This window comes from Microtus oregoni, unplaced genomic scaffold (assembly GCF_018167655.1).
Source record: "Microtus oregoni isolate MIOR12 unplaced genomic scaffold, Mior012 000008F_ref0000371, whole genome shotgun sequence".
NCBI classification, from domain to species: domain Eukaryota; kingdom Metazoa; phylum Chordata; class Mammalia; order Rodentia; family Cricetidae; genus Microtus; species Microtus oregoni.
In genome coordinates, this window is record NW_024543067.1 from 7,101,891 (window position 1) to 7,121,096 (window position 19,206).

The 19,206-nt window shown below is 43.5% G+C and overlaps 1 protein-coding gene across 1 annotated transcript; it reads right to left on the reverse strand.

Annotated features, from left to right (window-relative positions):
• Positions 1-632: 632 nt before the first annotated feature.
• Positions 633-18,837, reverse strand: Txndc8 (thioredoxin domain containing 8; the record flags this gene model as incomplete). The annotated part of the gene is made up of 5 exons (XM_041656761.1): positions 18,814-18,837; positions 17,005-17,109; positions 12,692-12,751; positions 10,176-10,245; positions 633-664 (listed from the first exon to the last, which is right to left on the reverse strand). Coding segments are annotated over exons 1-5 (291 nt in total), but the record flags the coding sequence as incomplete, so codon positions are not given.
• Positions 18,838-19,206: the final 369 nt, after the last annotated feature.

A 19,206-nucleotide genomic window follows, 5' to 3' on the forward strand; every position in this document is an offset into this window, starting at 1 on the left:
TTTTGTGCCTTTTCTGTCTACCTCCTCTCATGAATCTCAAAGCTACAAATGTGCTTGTGAGATCCTTTCCAAGCTCTTCAGAGTTCTCTTCCTCGCCGTAAAAATCCAGCCTTCTAATGATGTCTTAATTTTGTCTCCTCCACCTCAATACCATGAACTCTGAACTGTGGGAACACTTCACAGGGGACTCACTGTTTACTTCAAAACCACTTTGTCTGAAGTGCTTGGATGCAAGCATTTTAGAGCTTGGAATATTGGAAACTAAACACTGAGATATCTTGGGGGTGAGACTCAAATCTAACTGGAAATTTGCATCTATTTCACGTGTCTCACAGCCTGAAGTCTGCTCTAGCTTCTTTCATGTTGCTCTGATAAAACACTCTTACTAAAACGAGCTTAGGGAGGGTAGGGTTTGTTTCATCTCACAACTCCTAGGTCACAATCTGTCATGGAGGAGTGAGGCAGGAACCTGGAGTCAGGAACCATGGAGGAATGATGCTCGTTGGCTCAATCTCTGGACCACTTCCTGGCTCATGCTTAGCTAGCTGTAAACTGCCTAGGGCCACTTGTAGACAGAGCAGCGGGCTGCATTCCCGCTCAGCTCCTGCACGGCTAGCTTTATACCCGAAACAACAACACACAAATTGTATTCTTTTAAACACTGCTTGGCCCATTAGCTCTAGCCTCTTACGGGCTAACTCTCACATCTTGATTAACCCATTTCTATTAATGAGTGTAGCACCACTGGTGGTGTCTTACCGGGAAGGATCTTAACCCGTGTCCATGTTGGAGAGGAGAGCTATAGCGTCTGCCCACTGCCTTCTTCCTCCCAGCATTCTGCTCTGTTTACTCCGCCTACCTAATTTTCTGTCCTATCAAAGGGCCAAGCAGTTTATTAATTAACCAATGAAAGCAACAGATAGACAGATGACCCACCTACATCAGCCACTGACTGGGGAATGGTACCACCAATGGTGGGCTAGGTCCTCCTACATCAACCACTTATCAAGACAGTCCCTCATGCTCACAGACCAACCTGACTTACATAGTTCCTCCATTGCTGCTTCTTTTCTAAGATGACCCTAGCCTGTGTCAAGCTGACAATGAAGGTTTACCCAGGCAGTAATCTCGTAGAAGGCTTTTTCTAGTCTTTATTCACAAAACTAAGTCTCTGAACATTGACACATCGGTCTTACAGCATCAGGTCCCTATGAAGTATCAGATTTTGGAACGTTGTGACTTTGGATGTTTGGGTTATGGACACTCACACAGTTTTCTTTTAGAACATGCACTTAATGAGTACCTGTGCTAAGTACCTTGTGAACGAGACAGATAATATCTCTTAGGCGTTCAGATGCTCATAATAGTTTTATGCTATTGTTATGTAAGCATGTAAATTATCTCAGATACACACACGTGCTACTCTATCCATCTCTGCTTCTCCTTATCCAGTCCTATCCCGCCCTGATGGCGGTCACCTCATGAAGCCTTCTGAAACATTTTCTTCGCCATCCTAGAGTACTCTGGACTTTCCATTACGATATGACATAGTTGATTTTATCCTCATTCTGCCCATTAGCTCAAGGATGCAGACTGCAATTTTTTTTCCAGCATAATTGTGGGGTCCAGTTTGGAACTCTCACATAAACTAGCTTTCATTAGAATTGAGTTCTGTTATACTCAGTTTTGGCCACTGAAGTGTGAGTTTAAGACTCTGGATTGTATTAAATTTCAGAATAAAGTGTCCCCTTCCTTCCCCGGGTTAGTGGTAACTGTCACTTGACAGAATGGAGAAGCACTGGAGATGGCTTGGGGCACGCCTGTGAGGGTTCCTCTGATTAGGAAGCCCACTCTCTGTAGATGGCTTCGTTTGCTGCCATCCTGGGCGGTGTAAGTGAGGAGAGAGAATTAGCTGTTTGCATCCACCCCCTGGCCTCTTCTTCTGACTGCAGATGTGAGCGAGCCGCTGTGAGCTCTTAGTGCCTTGCCTTCCCTGCCACGAGGGGTTGTGCCTGGAATTGTAAGTGAACCCGAGTCCTTTTTCTCTTGGTTGACCTTCTCAGGGCATTCTGTCGCAGTGCCACAACAGGGACTAAGACACCTTCTTTCCTGCTTTCTTGTCAGCCTTTCCTCTGCTCCCTTCCTTCTACTTTCCTTTGTTATCCTAGAGAACTGAACCCAAAGCCTTCCCACATGGCAGGCATGAGCTCCATCACCACACTGCATCCTCAGCACGGCCTCCTTTGTCTAGTTGACCAAAGACAGAAATTACATGCGTCTCCCTGTCTAGTGCTGGGCTTTGTGTCTGGGAACGTAGTAAGAAGACTGAGTAAAGAAGGAAACACTTGGGCTGGAGAGATGGCTCAGAGGTTAAGAGAACTGACTGTTGTTCCAGAGGTCCTGAGTTCAATTCCCAGCAACCACATGATGGCTCACACCCATCTATAATGAGATCTGGTGCCCAGAACACTATATATGTAAAATAAATAAATTTAAAAAAAAAAGAAGGAAACACTTATTCCACAAGTGGCCTTGCTCATGGGAGCTCTGCAACTGTCCCTGATATCACTGGAGATTCGAGGAACGCCAGAGTGCAGAGATGCGCCAGAGTGCATGCCCAGAATCCAGGCCTGAGTTCTCATAATTTTCACATCCTTTCGAGATTATTTATAACAGCCTGTACAATATAAATGCTGCACAGGCAGCTGTTACCCTCTGTTGTTTTAGGGATAATGACAAGAATGAGAAGTTTGTACATTTTCAGTATAAATATTTTTTCAGGTATTTTTGATCTATTGTTCATTGAATGTAAGAACATGGAATCCGAAGATGCACAGAGTCAACTATAAATGGCTTGTGAGTTCTGATCCAAGTGTTTCTCTCTTTTAGTCTGGTGCTGTGCTGTGTCTCTCAAAAGCTTAGACCAGAAGCTTCAGGATGTGAGTTTACAGCTCTCTTAACATCTCCTTGATTTCAAAATAATCTCCCCCACCCCCACTTTGAGACAGGCTCTTACTGTGCACCCCTGGCTAGCCTTGACCTTGAAATTCTTCTGCCCCAATCAACCAAGAGATAAAATTGCAGGTGTCCTTGCACCTAGCTGGGTCCTTCTTCATTAGCTGCTGCTGCTGCATGCTGGAAATAGTTGTAACAAAAATGCTAAGCTCCTGGCTTTTTAGGCCAATGAGAAGAGGGAGGCTATTCAGTCCTTAAAAAATACCCAAACCCAATATGTTTTAAAAAATAGCTTTCCTTACAGACATTTTCAAACACACACACATAGAGTAATGCTTATGTTGTGGTGATGCTGCACACCTTTAATCCCAGCACTCAGGAGGCAGAGGCCAGAGGATCTCTGAGTTCAAGGCCAGCCTGGTCTACACAGAGTTCTAGGACAGCCAGGGCCACACAGAGAAACCTTGTCTTGAAAAGCAAAAGCAAAACCAAACAAACACATGAACCAAAGAGAGTAATGAAGTGACTTCTGATTTACCCGTCACCTAGGTCTAGCCAGAGGCAATAGTTCTCCTATGCCGAAGATGTCCTAACATTTACATGCAGTCTATTGCAGAGCACTCAGAGACAGTGGTCCCTTCCGAACAAATAGATGTCTGACAGGCAAAATTACACTAATGATGCATGCGTAGGCTAATTATAATAAATGCCCTGGCCGGTTGTTGTGCAATTTTGGTTGAGTGGATATTGAAGTTACATTAGACCAGCTGCATGGTCCAGACTGAGCTCATCAATCTCCCAGACATCTGTACTTAGTTGATAACAGCAAGAGGAGCAACCCGCGGTGCACCAGCTACGAGAGACAAACAATAGCACAATCCCACCAAACAATACAAGATCGCCTTGGGGAATGACTGTGGAGATGTTTGTAGTACAGTGTATAATTTACAATAACACGAATAAAAAGAGAACACATTCTGCTAAGATAGATGGATTTTTCTGAGGGATTAGATGGTATGACTAAGACAGAAAGGGTACTTTTAATGCTACAAGCTTTTAAAGCTGCCTCACCTAAGAGGAGGGGACAGCAGTAAGCGTCAGTTCTATCCTGATTCTTCTTCTGACCCTACTCAGAACCGCTGACTTCTCAGCCGGTATTTGAATCTCATTGGCTTTCCTATGCCTCAGGTGGACCTTGATAATGTAAAGTAATTCAATGAGAGTTTTTGGAGTTGAGCTAAAATATATCCAGGAGGCACCGGAAGAGGGGCACTCATACAAGATGAGGGCAAATAGCCAGGCTCCTGTTTCCACCACTCAGGCCTCCTGGATGACATCTTTTGAACTTGTTCTGACGGTAGGATGACAGTAGAACACTCATTGATGTTATTTTCTGGAAGCTGCTTCCACGTCTTACTCTTTGGGTATCAGTGACCCAAATGACAACAAAAGTACATTGTTTTTTCTGTGGCAACAGCTAACTTTTTGGTTCCGATCATACTCACTTGGGGTCTGATGTTTAGATTTGCCGTGGAAGTGCAAAGGCAGACATATTGTTATGTAACCAAACTGGCGTGGCTGTGCTCCTGTGCGATTGATCTGTGAACAGGTGGAGGGTCAGCTTGGACTGGAGCGTGTGGATTCTTTTTCTGGGCCACCAGCCGATTCTGCTGAGCAGACACAAGAAGCTGCTGCAGGGCCAGATCCTCAATACAGTGGGACTTACCACTGAAGGGGATGTGGTATGATGTTGGAGTTCATCTCCAGCCACGTTAGAATAGGAAAGGCCATTTTGGACCGTGGCTACCAGAGATGATGATCTGCCTGTCCCTGGAATGGGACTTTGTTCTTTGCGGTAAACACAGCTTCCAGGGTCATTTTCTTCAATGGCATATGCTTGTCCTCATGTTCCCACTGGGAAAATCTGCTCAGATTTTCAGTGTTGGGTTTCTGTAACCCTTGTCTTACCTCCATTCCCACTCCGGCTCACCAAGCTCAGAGTGAGTGTCTCTTAATCCTAGATGAAGGAAAAGCTCAAGTCTATTTTCTCTCGTTTTGGGACACCTTGATAGAGGGCACAGCCAAACTTTCCCCCAGTCCTTTCCAGATATCCTGGGGAAAAGGGGCCCAGATTTGCCTTCTTCAGATGGGTGGTCTTTTAGATCTTGAGAGTCATGCAAGGCAGCAGCGCCTTCTTCATCTGGGCAGGTAGGTGGCAGCTATGCAGCCCTAGGTCCTTTCTCAGGCAGGAGTACTCAAGGTCTAGACTTTAAGAGAACCATTGTTCACACGGATCTCAGTCGTGAACTTTTATGAGCGCCGTCTATCACCAGAAGTACTTCCGATAAAGGTCATATTTTGGTTATCTGCATGACTCATTAAGAGAAAAGAGCTTATGTCTGCTTGCTTATGCCTTTCATGGCTGTGGGGCAATCTGTGTCCTTTGACAAGAGAGGGCATCAAAAGATCTTTCCGGATCCCACTAATGAGGACTTCTCCTGTTCTTTTACTCTGTATTCTCTGATGCAATAAATCTTAACTCTGAGTACAACTTGCTCCTGAGTCTTCTCATGTCTCACAAATCACCGGACGAAACACTGCTATGTCTCAACAATTGAAAAATCAGAGGAGACGAACAGGGCTGAGTAAAAATTGTAGAGTGGGAAACCCTCAGGAATCAAAATAAAAGACATTTTGATAGAAATTTAACTATTAAAAATCAATACAAAACTCCCCAGAGAACAGAGTGTAGAACATTAAATAAAAACATGGTTTACAACACTGGAGGGTAATTTGCATTGTCTAATCCCGGAGGAGAGACAGGTAGGAACCTCTCAGTTGCTAAGGCAACAGCAGCATCCTTTGCAGTGATCCTAAGATGGCTAAACTGAGCTGAAAACAGCCTCAGTTCATTAGCGTCTCTTCCATCCTGCTTAGTTTTTCAACTCTATAATTCTCCGTCTCAAGCATCAGCCACTCTTGGGGCTGACCAGGTGGGATTTGTTTTTGGTCTCCCAGGCAGAACTCCTTTGTCTGCCGTTGCCTGTGCGGGACGGGTTTTACTGAGTAAGCAATGGTGATTCAGTGTAAGCAGAAGTCCCATGTGTTTGAAGAGTTTAAATGGTCCCTCAAACATTATTTCTATATTAGTTTATTTATGAATTTGAAGGGAGACGGACACAGCTGCATCCTGAGGTTCTGATACTACCCATACTGTTAAACAACAGGAAGCTGTAACCTTCAAATCAACTATACTAGTCCTATTTTAAGGTATGCATCAAGTCCAGGGCTTGGCACTTTCTGTATATATATTTTTTAAAACTTCAAGACAAAATTTCAAAGATGAGTGATGTAGTATTCATCTCACAAAGAAGGAAGATGAACGTTGGGATGGCTTATTACATTCCTAAGTCACTCAGTAATAGGAAGATGCAGGACCCAAACAACAGTTGTCCTGGGATAGTGAGACCCGGTTGCAAGTAATTTCTGGGAAGAAGGCCAAACATAATTTTTGAAGCAGTTGAATACAAGCGGTTGGAATGGAGTCTTCAGACACACCCCTTCCTCAATTCTTCTTTATCTATAGATCTCTTCTTGGCCTGTGTGTGAGCCCTGTTTCGGCCCCGTCCTCTTTCTAGCAAATGATGTAGGATAGTTTTCATCTCTATACTTGCTTTATTTGATGGCAGATACTTGTTGGCAATGACTTTTGTGTTGTCAGCAAGGAGCTCTGGAGTTTGTAGACATCTGGGTAAGAGCTTCCTCCTACTTAATGCAAGAGCCCAGCAAACTTGTGTTATGAATTATTCAGTTATGAATAATTTGCTTATTAGCATATATATGCCCATTTTCCATTGTTCTTAATAGTGGGCCTACCCAAGTGCTTTTGGAAACAATTTTGCATTAAGGCGAGAGATAAAAGTTGCAATTCAGCTGGGTGATGGAGGTGCCACTCCTCATACACTATCCACCTTGTTTTTTGAGAAAGCATCTCTCACATGGTATGGAACCCACCAGTTAGGCTGTCCAGACTGAAAGCAGTTCTCAGGCATCCTCCTGCCTCTGTCTCTCCAGCACTAGGATTTCAAACGCACACTATCATACCTGACTTTTCACATGTGAGTTTTGGGGTCCAAACTTTGGTCTATGTGCTTCTGGGGCAAGTTTACTGAAGGAGCCATCTCCCTGCCCACTACAGCCATTTTATTTTAATATTGCATCCCTGCCAAGCAACTTCATTCATGAAAACTTCTAGCAGCCAGGGAAGGATTATTAAGTACCTCAGGTCACTATATATGGCTTTATGCATTTTCATTTTTTTGTTTTGTTTTTGTTTTTCGAGACAGGGTTTCTCTGTAGCTTTGGTGCCTGCCTGGAACTAGCTCTTGTAGACCAGGCTGGCCTTGAACTCCCAGAGATCAGCCTGCCTCTGCCTCCCGAGTGCTGGGATTAAAGGCGTGCACCACCACCACCCGGCTGACATTTTTATTTTTAAAAAAATTCTACTTTACTTATGATGTATATACATTAGGAATGACATGGGCAAGAATGATGGCCAAAGAAAAGAGTAAAAGCCAAAGAAAAGGGTAAAAGCCTAAGGGTGGTGTAGTACAAGAAACATCTATGGGAAAGGTTGGAGACATAGGAGGTAAGGGGTCGTGGGACTGGAGCAGCAGAAGCAAGCCCGAGTTTCTTGACATCTTTAGAACAAAAGGGGAATGATGTGGGAGTCCCCTCTGTATGCTGTGATTACCATTAATGAATAAAGAAACTGCTTTGGACCTAGAGCAGGGCAGAGCTTAGGTAGGCAGGGAAGACAGAACTGAATGCTGGGAGGAAGAAGGGCGGAGTCGGGGAGAAGCCATGGAGCCGCTGCCAGAGTCAGACATGCCAAAATTTTGCTGGTAAGCTACTGCCACGTGGCCATACACAGATTAATAGAAATGGGTAAAATTAATATGTAAGAGTTATACAATAAGAATCTAGAGCTAATGGGCCAACCAATGATTTAATTAATACAGTTTCTGTGTGATTATTTGGGGTCTAAGATAGCCAGATGGCTGGGAACTAACAAGCAGCCTCCCACTCACTACAGGGGAACCTTAGCTCTTTCTATCGGAAACACATTGTGTTTCCAAAGGAGAAGATAGTCTCCTGTGTTCTATGTGATTTATGACTTTTTTTTTTATACTGTGAACCTTTAAGAGGCACAGTGCACAGTGGCTATTTGCCAGATGTCTTCCTGGAATCATAAAGACATTTCTTAAAACAATCCTCAATAGAAACTGAACTCTAGTTTTAAAAAATGGATACATGGTACTTAATTGCTTCAGTAAGTCAGTTTCCAGTTACATGTCCCAGATGAAGGCGTGGAACCCATTTCTGGAGGTGCTTTCAAAGACATGGATTCCATTTCTCTCTGTTTTCTAAAAGACATCTGACGCCAATGAAAGCTTCCTTGCTCTGTTCTCCTAACAGAAAGACGTTCAAATGATTGCATCTTTTCCTTGGCCACCCTAAGACCTGCTTTGCAATGGTTTCCCCTCTGCAGATCACTGTGAGACAGGAACTGGGGAGAAGGATCCAGACATGCCATGGCTTCACCCTAACTCTTGATGCATTGGGAAAAGTGGCGCCCCAAGGAGCACTAAAGACCTGCTCAGAGCCTATTTGACATCTGAGTCAAAAGAAGTAAAAGATTTAGAGTGTTAGATCCCTAAGAATCTTGTCATCTTTTTCTTGCCTCTTGCCTTTGGTGTAGAAAGTTGTTTTGTTTTGGTTTTATTGCTATTTTTTGAGCAGGTTTCATATGAGTAGAAATAGATGCATTTATACGTTGTGGTAGAAATCATTTCAAATTGTTTAGTTTTTAAAAAGAGACTATTTTTATTTTTTGTTTGTGTGTCTCTCTGTGTATATTTGCACATACATACTGGTGCCCACAGAGGCCAGAGCGGGCATTGGATTTCTTGGAGATGGAGTTGAGATGGTAGCAAAGATGACATACACAGGCGATTAAACATGTGGGGGGGGGCAAGTCAAGGAAACACATGCTAAATAGTTTTATTTTCAACCAAAAGCCATGTGAAGAAATATGTAGTGTTTGAAAAATATCTTAAATCTATTGCACCAGTTACACTACATCAAATACCAACAGACAGAAACAGAAACAAAAATTGTATAGCTGGTAGATCAAAGCAATGCTTTTGTTTCCCCCAATTTAGACATAATCTTTATAAACTCCAAGCATGTCTTTTAAACATCACAAAATTCTTCCTAACATCTTAGTTCCATACTGTCCCATGGAATAGAGGGCTCATAACTCAGACATTCTGCTGAAAAAGGCATCGTAATTGCTTCTATTGTCAATGTTAGCAATAATGTACCAATTATTACATATTCAGTTACTGTTTTTTTTTCTTGAGATGTTTTTTACAGCATATGTTCCCAAGGGCAAGATACTGTTGTGAAAGACAATGTATATTTTGTGTCTCCTAAGGTTGCTACAAAATGATAAGTTCATGAAGCATATGTGAGTAACCATCAATCCCCCCAGTCATATCTGAAAATACTAGCTTTATCCCACTAATACCTATAATACCTATTATATTATTAATATAATATAGAAGAGCTAATAGAACACATTAAACCACTCCCACCAGGGGGATCTTACACTTCAGCATGATGACATATTTCATGTTCACAATAAATGAGGGAATATTTATAATGCCCTCTGTTACAAATAGGGAAACAAAGACACAAAAAGATAAGTAAGCCACCGAGGGCCCCATAGCTAAGAATGGGAGACCTGGTTTTTGGACCATGGGGATTGAACCCAGGCAGTGCATACCCAGTCATGAGGCTGTGCTGCCTTGGGATGATTTTGGATGAGTGTTTCCACACATCCTGTTAATGGCTATCGACTCCAGTGGGAGGATTTCATCAAGCCCTTACCGGGTAGGTTCTTGATAATTCTGTCCCAGAGTAGAGGAAATAGTGGAGTTTTTATGATTCGAATGTCTCAGATAGGGAGCAATTTACTGTAAGTCATGTATTTTCTTTACTCTCATCATTCATTGGATGTGGTGTTTGAAATTTAAAAATTATATTTCAAAAAAAAAATCCAAGTATTTTTTATCTAACCGAGGAACACCAGACTTTTTAATTTTAGCTCTGATGATAGCTTCATCTAATTCATCCCTGCTGGTTTCCATGAAAACATACCTTTTTGGTGTGCTTGAACATCTGAAATGTGGGCACGGCTTTGATGTGACAAAGTTGAGCCAATTCCTGGGAAGAAAAAGGGGTGTCGTGAAGTCACAGTTTTGGTTCCCTTTCTCTGTTTCAAGTGACTTCTAAGAAACAGTGTCTTAAGGTCTAAGGGCACCTGACACTTTACAGGATTTCCCCAACATACCCTCCAGGCCTCCAGGATAACCCCTGTGGAAAGAAACTCTTGGGTTTCTCATTCCAGAGCTCTAGGTGAGGGATGAGACGAAGGGCAAATAGAATGGATGTGGAGTTCCTAACTGAACTGCATTTAACAATGCTGAGTGGGCGGAGAAGCCCCAGGAAGCCTCGTATGGAAATGCCGTATTGCCCAAAGAGGAAGGAAAAGGCATGTCTTCATCGGTCACACTGGAGACAGGCATGACACACTCAAGGTTAGCGCAGCCTGTTCTTTAAGTCTTGTTTGCCTTTCTCCCTCACTACTTATCTTTACTTCTGAAACATTTGGAGCCCAAGGATAAGAGAAATGGTTTGATTTGAGACCAAAGCAAGTGGTATTTCTTGTTTGTTTGTTTCTCTTATTTAGAAGTCGACTAAAATTAGCTATCCATGAACAAAAAACCTGAACTCTCTCACTGATATGCTATTTGATCGACTTTAATTCTTCCACCCACAATACACACAAAGAAGCATTGCACACACACTAAGTTGTATGTTTAGTTATAATTGCCATGACAACTGTTAATCTATGTTATTAATAGAAAAGTGTGTATTTTGCTTCACCTTAAAAGGCAAAAAGCCAGCTGGGCGGTGGTGGCGCACGCCTTTAATCCCAGCACTCGGGAGGCAGAGGCAGGCGGAGCTCTGTGAGTTCGAGACCAGCCTGGTCTACAAGAGCTAGTTCCAGGACAGCCGGGGCTGTTGCAGAGAAACCCTGTCTCGAAAAACATAACAAAATAAACCAAAAAAGAAGACAAAAAACTATAATTGAAAAACTGAGAGCAACTCAGCTTTTGGCAAGATTTTGGGAAATCAGGACTGTCTACTGGAGCAGAGAGAATGGAAAATGATGTAGTTTCTTTACAAGATGGTTTTCCAGCGCCTCCATATACCATCAGAGTGTCGTGGCAAGAACTATGCATGTAGATACAGCTTCAAAAGAAATCAAAACTTGTACTCACATAGAAATTTATGCAGTCAAATTTATACAAAAATTATCACAATTGCCCAAAGCTTCTCAGGGTGCCAAGTTAGTGTCAGGTTGACATATTATGACAGACTATGGCACAGAAGGTAATTAGTGTTTGGTTTTCTGATCATTTTAAAGCTCAGCTTCCATCCAATGCTTGGGTAGGTCGCTTGTTACCTTTTCTGCTATAGTGTGAATGCTGAGTGGCTCTTCTGGATCAGCAGCCTGGTCTCCAGCATGGAGCTATTGGAGGTGGTGGAACCTTTAAGAGGTGGGGCCTTCAGTCCTTTCAGGCTGTGCCTAAAGAGGACTGTGGGATGCTGACCCCTTCTCTTTTTCTTCCTGCTGCTGAAGGGATCACTTTGCTCTGCCATGCACTCCTGTTCAAATGTGCTGCCTTCTACAGGTCCAAAAGCAACTAGGCTTTGATCAGGGACTTGAATTTCCAAGATGGTGAGACAAAATAAACCTTTCTCTTTCTCTTAGGCACTTTTCTATAGTGACAGAAAGCTAATTAATATGGTTACATTTCCTTATTGTAAATTAACAACTCCCAGGAAGAATAAATCCCAGCAGATTTTATATTGTAATAAGATGTATTTGGCTTAAAACTAGGAGGCTGATTATTTTGTGGGGAGGCATAGGAGAAGAGGAAGGCTGGATCTAGGGACAAGAGGGAAAGATTATGTGGAATTTTTATGCTATATAAGCAACCCCCCCAAGAAAAACAAATACAGGATACAAAAATGAGATATATCAAAATGTCTATAGTTATTGAGCTAAGTTTTAAAAAATTATTAATAATTTACCACAACCTGAAAATATTTTTTTTTTTACCATGGCTTCATTGTAATGTCTGCCTAGATTCATTGTAATGTCTCAGGCTTCTTAATGCTGTGACCTTTTAATACAGTTCCTCATCTAGTGGTGACCCCATCCATAAAATTATTTAGTTGCTACTTCATAAGTAAAATTTTTCAATTGTTATGATCATAATGTAAATAACTGGTACATAGCCCCAAAGGGGGCATGACCCACAGGTTGAGAACACAGGCCTTGAGCATCAGGCTGAGGAGCGGGTGGTGAAGACTCTTGGGAGTGACTCGTGCTGTCTGCCACAGCAGCAGGGAGCACCATAGATTTGCTAACATTTAAAGAAGATTGTGCAAAACAGTTTGCTATATTTACCACAAAAGCAAAGACGTGGAATTCCACTTGTGTTTAGCCAGGTGATGTCATGGCTTTCGTAGAGTGACTCAGTGTAGTGACATTGCATTCGGGTTTTGACGCTCCGCACAGAGGGTTTAAGAGGCTTACCTTCGATGAGTCCACATCTACATTAGCAAACGTGACGTTTTGGTATTTTAAAGACATTGCCTTCAAGACAAAAGAATACAATAATGTGAATATCAGCATTCGTACTCAAAATGTCATTTTTGAAAAGAGGACACGTGTGACTGGGTTGTTAAAGAGACCCAGGCATTATTCCGAAAGGTCGTTACAGTCGAGGACCTGAAACTCCTCAAGGTCAATCAAGGACGCATTGCAGAGTCTACGAACAAAACTGAAGATTGGCGGTTCAAGGTTTGAGGACCAAACCCAGAGCAACTGAATGGAGTGCAGGGGGCCAGGCCAACCCTGCTGGGGGGGGGGGGGGAGGACCAGTGGGGCCAGGCCAACTCTGTCGGGGGTGGGGAGGCCAGACAGTGTTTCCCTGAAGGTGTTGAGATTACCTGTAACGGCTTTCAGATTTTGTCTGGGGTGTTGGGAGTGGGCTTAGAGCAGTGTTAGAAGCCCTGCTATGGTTCTAGCATCCCAACAAAGGATGCAGTTCTCTGACCCAGACATGTGCTTGGTGCTTTGACCTTCTTGTCTTGACATGGCTTGGGAGGTGTGATGCTGGTGGCCTAGAAGGTTTCCCTGATGACCATCATCAACCTGGTTTTCTCCCACCCACCCAAACTCTCTGCAATCTATCATATATCGAAACGAGATTTTCCAGACTCCCTTGCCGGCTAGCCAATGGGAAGCCATGAAAGGTGGTAGGAGGAAGGGGCTATCTCCTGCTTCTATTTTGTTCAGGAAATGTCTTTAACAGAAGTGGTGACAGCAAATCAGGGGGTGCAGATGAAGGATGTTTGTGACTTACGTCAGCACAGATTTGTGTTCAGACAGCTGTGTGCACACTTTGTGGGCACCTGATCATGTCCTGGTTTGTTTAAAAATCATGTCACAAGCAGTTCTGGTCACCTCTGTCAAATGAGACTACTCCTGGAAGATGGCACACAAGGGGTTCAAAGCTTGGCCAGACGGAGTCAATACTAGATGGAGCCATCTGCCAGAGGGAGAAGCCATAAGCTGCAAGGTGTTGAAGGGCTTAGGTGGACGTGTGAGAAGCCTGCTGCCGGCAGCTCGCCCTCTGATTCTGTGCGTGGATTGTGATTTACGTGGGGGTCCTGTCTCCTGTGGCCCCTTAAAATGGTGATACGGGAGACAATTCTTGTATAGTGAACACAAACACCTGTGGGGTTTGAGAATATTTTTCGGACTAAAATGATGGTTCTGAACTGGGTTTGGCAGCACAGCTCTGATCGCAGCAGGAGAACCAGAAGCCTGAGGTCAGCAGGGAATAGAGGGAATTCTAGGCCAGATCAGCCTGTGCCAGAATCTGGTCCCATCTCCAGCCTTCTCACCTGCTCTCCAGTGGCGTAAAAGCATTTACTTCCTGGTATGAAAGTCCTTGTTTATTTCTGTTTCCTGATTTGATCTCTGACAGATACCATGATTCTAGCGCCTTCCTCTCAATCCCTCATGGACAAGAAGTTTAACAAACTCACACAAAATACACGAATGTGCTCCCTTATGATAGGCTGAGAGTTACCGTACAGCAAATACAAAGTTCTTCCATTCCTATTTCCCTACAGCTGCCACTTATTCACACACAAAAATCCCCCTTTTTTGACAGGCATCCTTCTGCTCTGTTTTATATGCATATATAGTGAATGAAGTTTGCATAATTTTTTTCAATTCTTGTATAATTGCTGTTTATCGAAAGATATGAGCTTTTCTTTTAGCTTTTAACTATGTACTATGTACATAGTATGTACTATGAATTTTTATGAGTGGGTTCATTTTATTTGATCAAGTGTGCAACTGTTAGGACATAGATTAATTCATTGTTAATTGTTAGGTCATGGGTTGTTTAATGACTTAACATGCTATACTAAGTTATTTAGGGACCTTTATTTTTCTTCTAACATTCTGATATATATAGTTTATACGCCTTCTAAGTAATTATTACATTATTTTCAGAGTAACTATATCGTTTTACCTTTCTACCAACAAAAATATAACTGTACAGCTTCTCCAGTTAAAAAAAAAAAGACCAGGGTTTTAGGGCTAGAGATATCTGTGAGTAAAGTGTTTGATGTTCAGTCCTGAAGACCGGAGCCTGAGCCACAGAGCCCACATGACAAATATTTAGGTGTGGTGGCATGCACTTGTGATCCCATCTCTGGGGAGGTAGAAACAGATGGATCTCTGGGTCTCATTAACCATAAGCCAGGTTAGCCTTTTAGTGGGTTCCAGCTCGGTTAGAGACGTTGCCTCAAAAAACCAAACCAAACCAAATCAGCAACAGCAAACAAGAGGGTAGATGGTGTTTGAGGAATGGCAGCTGCTGAGGTTGTCTTTAGGCCTCTATCTGTTCTCTCTCTCTCTCTCTCTCTCTCTCTCTCTCTCTCTCTCTCTCGGCATGTTCTGTGCCCTTGATTGGCTACTGGCATCAGCTTTAAACTGTGTCTTTTGAGTGGATTCACACTTTTGTATCCGAGCCCTGACTATTTCTGTGGCATAGTTAGGGAGCCTTCTTTCTTAGTTTTGAGTGACAGAGTGGTCTGTCAAACACTAAAATGTTCCTTCCTTCCGGATAGTCCAAGAATTTTAGGCATAGTAGGGATGTGAAGAGTCATGTAGAAGATGGGGGGGGGGATGGCCCAGTGGGCAAAGCCCTTGGCATGAAAGTATAAAGGCTGTGAGATACCTAGAACCCATGTAAATGCATTTGGGTACGGTGACCTACCTATATATCATCAGCACGCAGGAGCCAGAGACAGTGGGTCCCTAGAGCAACCTGGCTAGCCAGATTAGCTTGAACCATGAGCTCTGAGCTCTGCAAGAGACTTTGCTTCGATATGTGAGACGGAGAGCAACTGAGGAAAACATATCAACCTTGGACCTGCACATGTGAACACGCATACATACATGTACACTATGCATATATGCAAATGACAAAAAAGAAATGTCATGTAGCTCATTTCTTTATCTGCTACAAGTGCATTTACAATGAAATATTGTTGGTTGTGACTATTGCTAAAATTAGTTTTGCCAGATTTAAGAGGCCAAGTGAGAAAATCCAAGATGTTTAAAAACCACACTGAAGCCGGGCGGTGGTGGCGCACGCCTTTAATCCCAGCACTCGGGAGGCAGAGGCAGGCGGATCTCTGTGAGTTCGAGGCCAGCCTGGTCTACAAGAGCTAGTTCCAGGGGGAACCAAAAGCTACGGAGAAACCCTGTCTCGAAAAATCAAAAAAAAAAAAAAAAAAAAAAAACCACACTGAACACAGACGAGAAGGTTTTTAGTTGTATCATTGTGCAATTGGCCCCCATAATCTCATAGGGAGTGGCACTTTCTGGGAGGAGGTATGGCCTTGTTGGAGGAAGTGTGTCACCATAGGGCTGGGTTTTGAGAGTTCCTATGCTCAGAATACCCCTGAGTGTTTCAGTCCACCTCCTGCTGTCTTCTGGTCAAGGCGTAACCAGCACCATGTCTGCCTGCATGCCGCCATGCTTCCTGTCATGATATAATGGACCGAAGCCCTGGAACTGTAAGTGAGCCACCCCAGGTAAATGTTTTCTTTATAAGAGTGACCATGATCATGGTGTCTCTTCATAGCAATGGAAACCCTAACTGAGACAGTCTTCATGGGATTAAAACGTCTTTATATTTGGAGGAAGGAATACAGGTCACAAAGGTGACCACAAACAACCAGGAGAAAGAAGACTAAAATTCCCTAATATGGGGGCTGGAGAGACTTCTCAGTAGCTAAGAGCACTGATGCTCTTCCAGAGGCCCTGGGTTCAGTTCTTGGCACACACGTGACAACTCACAACTGTCTGTGACTCTAGTTCCAGGGGATCTGACGCCCTCTCGTGGCCTTCACAGACACCAGGTACACAAGGGCTGCACAGACATACACTAGAGCTAAACACAAACATTGTGTCTCTCTGCGGTCTCTTTCAGTATTTGTAAGTTCTGAGTCCCGATTTAAGATGTGATGATATGAATTCCCGTTCATTTGTACACTCTAATTCTTCAGCGCATCTCGGTGTTCCTTGTGGAATTGCCCACAGACAAATAATCCCAGTCTTTGGGTATTGCCTAATGAGATTTCAGGATATTAGCTTCAGGTTCACTGGGACGCTTAAAAACAAACAAACCACAAACAAAACAGCAACAGAGCTTCAACCTATGGATAGTTTAGAAGCAGAAAAACTTCAGAGTGGCTGGGAAAACTTTTGCGGGCCTAGATTCCATTGGCAACCCTGAGACAGATGCTAGAAATCCTTACCTGGAAAATGGGACCAACCCTTTTGCAGGGGCCACACCACCTTGCCGAGAACTCCACCACCACAAGCCTGCTCCCAGCAGCCCGCAGCAACTCTTTAAATTCATCCTAAAACCAGAACACAGGGGGAAGTGTGCATGGTCACAGACTATCCCAAAGTCCTTACGGGAAAGACAATGAACGGCTTGCCAAGGGTACCAGAACAGGGGAAGCCTACCAGGTGCCCTACCTGTTCGTCCTCAGGCTGGTCCAACCTTTGCTTAGTGAGTCTTAGGCAGGACATAGCTTTCTTTGTGAGTACCCACAGTGGCGATACATTCGTAAATACAATAGAAGTCTGCTTACAAATGGCACAGTAGTGGCGGCTGCCTTTGGGTAGAGGCCGGCCAGCCAGGGAGGAATGAAAGTCTTAACGTGAAAGCAGAACTGTATGAGCGGGATTTCTGTATTCAGAAATTCTCAGGGCAGGTGAAACGCATCAATGGCAAAATCTTTTGCTTTATGGAGTGATTGCTCTTAACGTATCAATAAACACCACTCATTTCATGATTTGACTTTTTTTTTTTCTCTAAACTTCCTTAGTAAAATTTCCAAAACTTCTTGCTATCTCCTAGTTAAAGTCTTCCATCCTGGGACCTCGGATCATTGTATTTATATTTGCTTGTGACTGCCCTAAACTAATTATTTGGGGCCTGCTTTTCCCTACTGAAGTCACTTCTAGTTTAACCTTGTCCTTCCCAACCCCTCGCTTGCAGATGGTGAGCCCTATGGAATGCCTGCCGGGTGAGAGAATGCCAGCTACAGGGAGTGCTCTTCCCCGTTTATTTTCTCACTAGTCACTGGAATTGAGGTTAGCTCATCCACTCCGCTGTTCTGAACTGTAATCTTTATGTGTGCCGTATTCAGTATATATCCTCATTCTGTCGATTTCACAGCCAAAGGCACAGATATCCACCAACTTCTCACAGCCAGCCCGTGGGTGGTGGTGTGGCTGGGATTGTCCGTTGAGGCAGTCTGTCCTTCATCCATTACTGATGTCTCCCAGTGATAAACTGAACTCCGTTCACTGTGGTTAACGGCATCACCTTAAGCTCCCTGGACTAGGTGTTAATCAGGCTAGTTCACAACTTGATTAAGACGAGCAGGGCTAGCCATTTTAGGAGTGGACTTAATTCCACAGCGATGGCATGCTTGCCCTTCAGCAAGGGAACTTGATAATTAAGTCCCATTCAGTTTAGTTTCAGGCAGATGAGGCTGATGATTCAAAGAAGAGGCTCCCACTTCCCAGACCTGTATTTCTGCAGGATGGGCAGCTGAGTCTCACGCAGCCAAGAAAGGCCTCTGTTTTTCAGTTACATTTCTATTTCCTGAGGTCTTAGAGATTAAATCCAGGGTATAGCACAAAATAGGGGAGATCTGTCTTTAGCCCTCTTATTACTTTCTATTTTGAGACAGAATTTCACTATCTTGCCTAGGCTGGACTTTACATTCATTATATAGCCTAAGCTAGCCTCTAACTTGCAATTCTCCTGCCATTGTCTCCTGAGTAAGCCGAAGGACCAGCCTGCACCACCACCCTGGCTTCTCACGTGCTTTTGACATTACCCAGTGAGCTCCAAGTTAGCCAGAGTCACATGGGCTCTTCTTTGAGTGGGACCCCAAGACAAAAGACATGAAACAAACAAAAGAGTGGAAAGATCTCCCTGGACATAGAGCAAGGGAGGGAGACTGGGTAGAGTGTTTCCCAAGTCTCACTGAACATTGCTTTGGAATCATCTTTTGAAAGATTTCAAGAAGCCAACCAATACTTGCCATGTTGTTAATCACCTGCACCATGATTAACATCTGGGATTCACTGCTGACCCTCCCCTGTTGGCTCAGGTGGATCACTGTATCTCTCCCATTAATTACGACATTCTGGATGGAACATAGAGGTAGCTTTTCTATGACATCATTGAATAGGTCATCTCAGAACCTGGAACTTCGGCAGACTTTGAACCTAGTTTCACCTTTAAGCTGTGGCTAGGCAACTGGCTGGCCAGTCAAGAATCGGAAAACCAAGGACCTTGGATGCAGAAGCCATCTGGTTCCCTCATCTTGATCTTCCCCTTTTGTCATTGATTTCTTCATATTTCTTTCTTCTCAGACAGCTACTTGGTGTGGAAGGTCCTTTTGTCTATGGTTTGCTTTTATTGGTTAATGAAT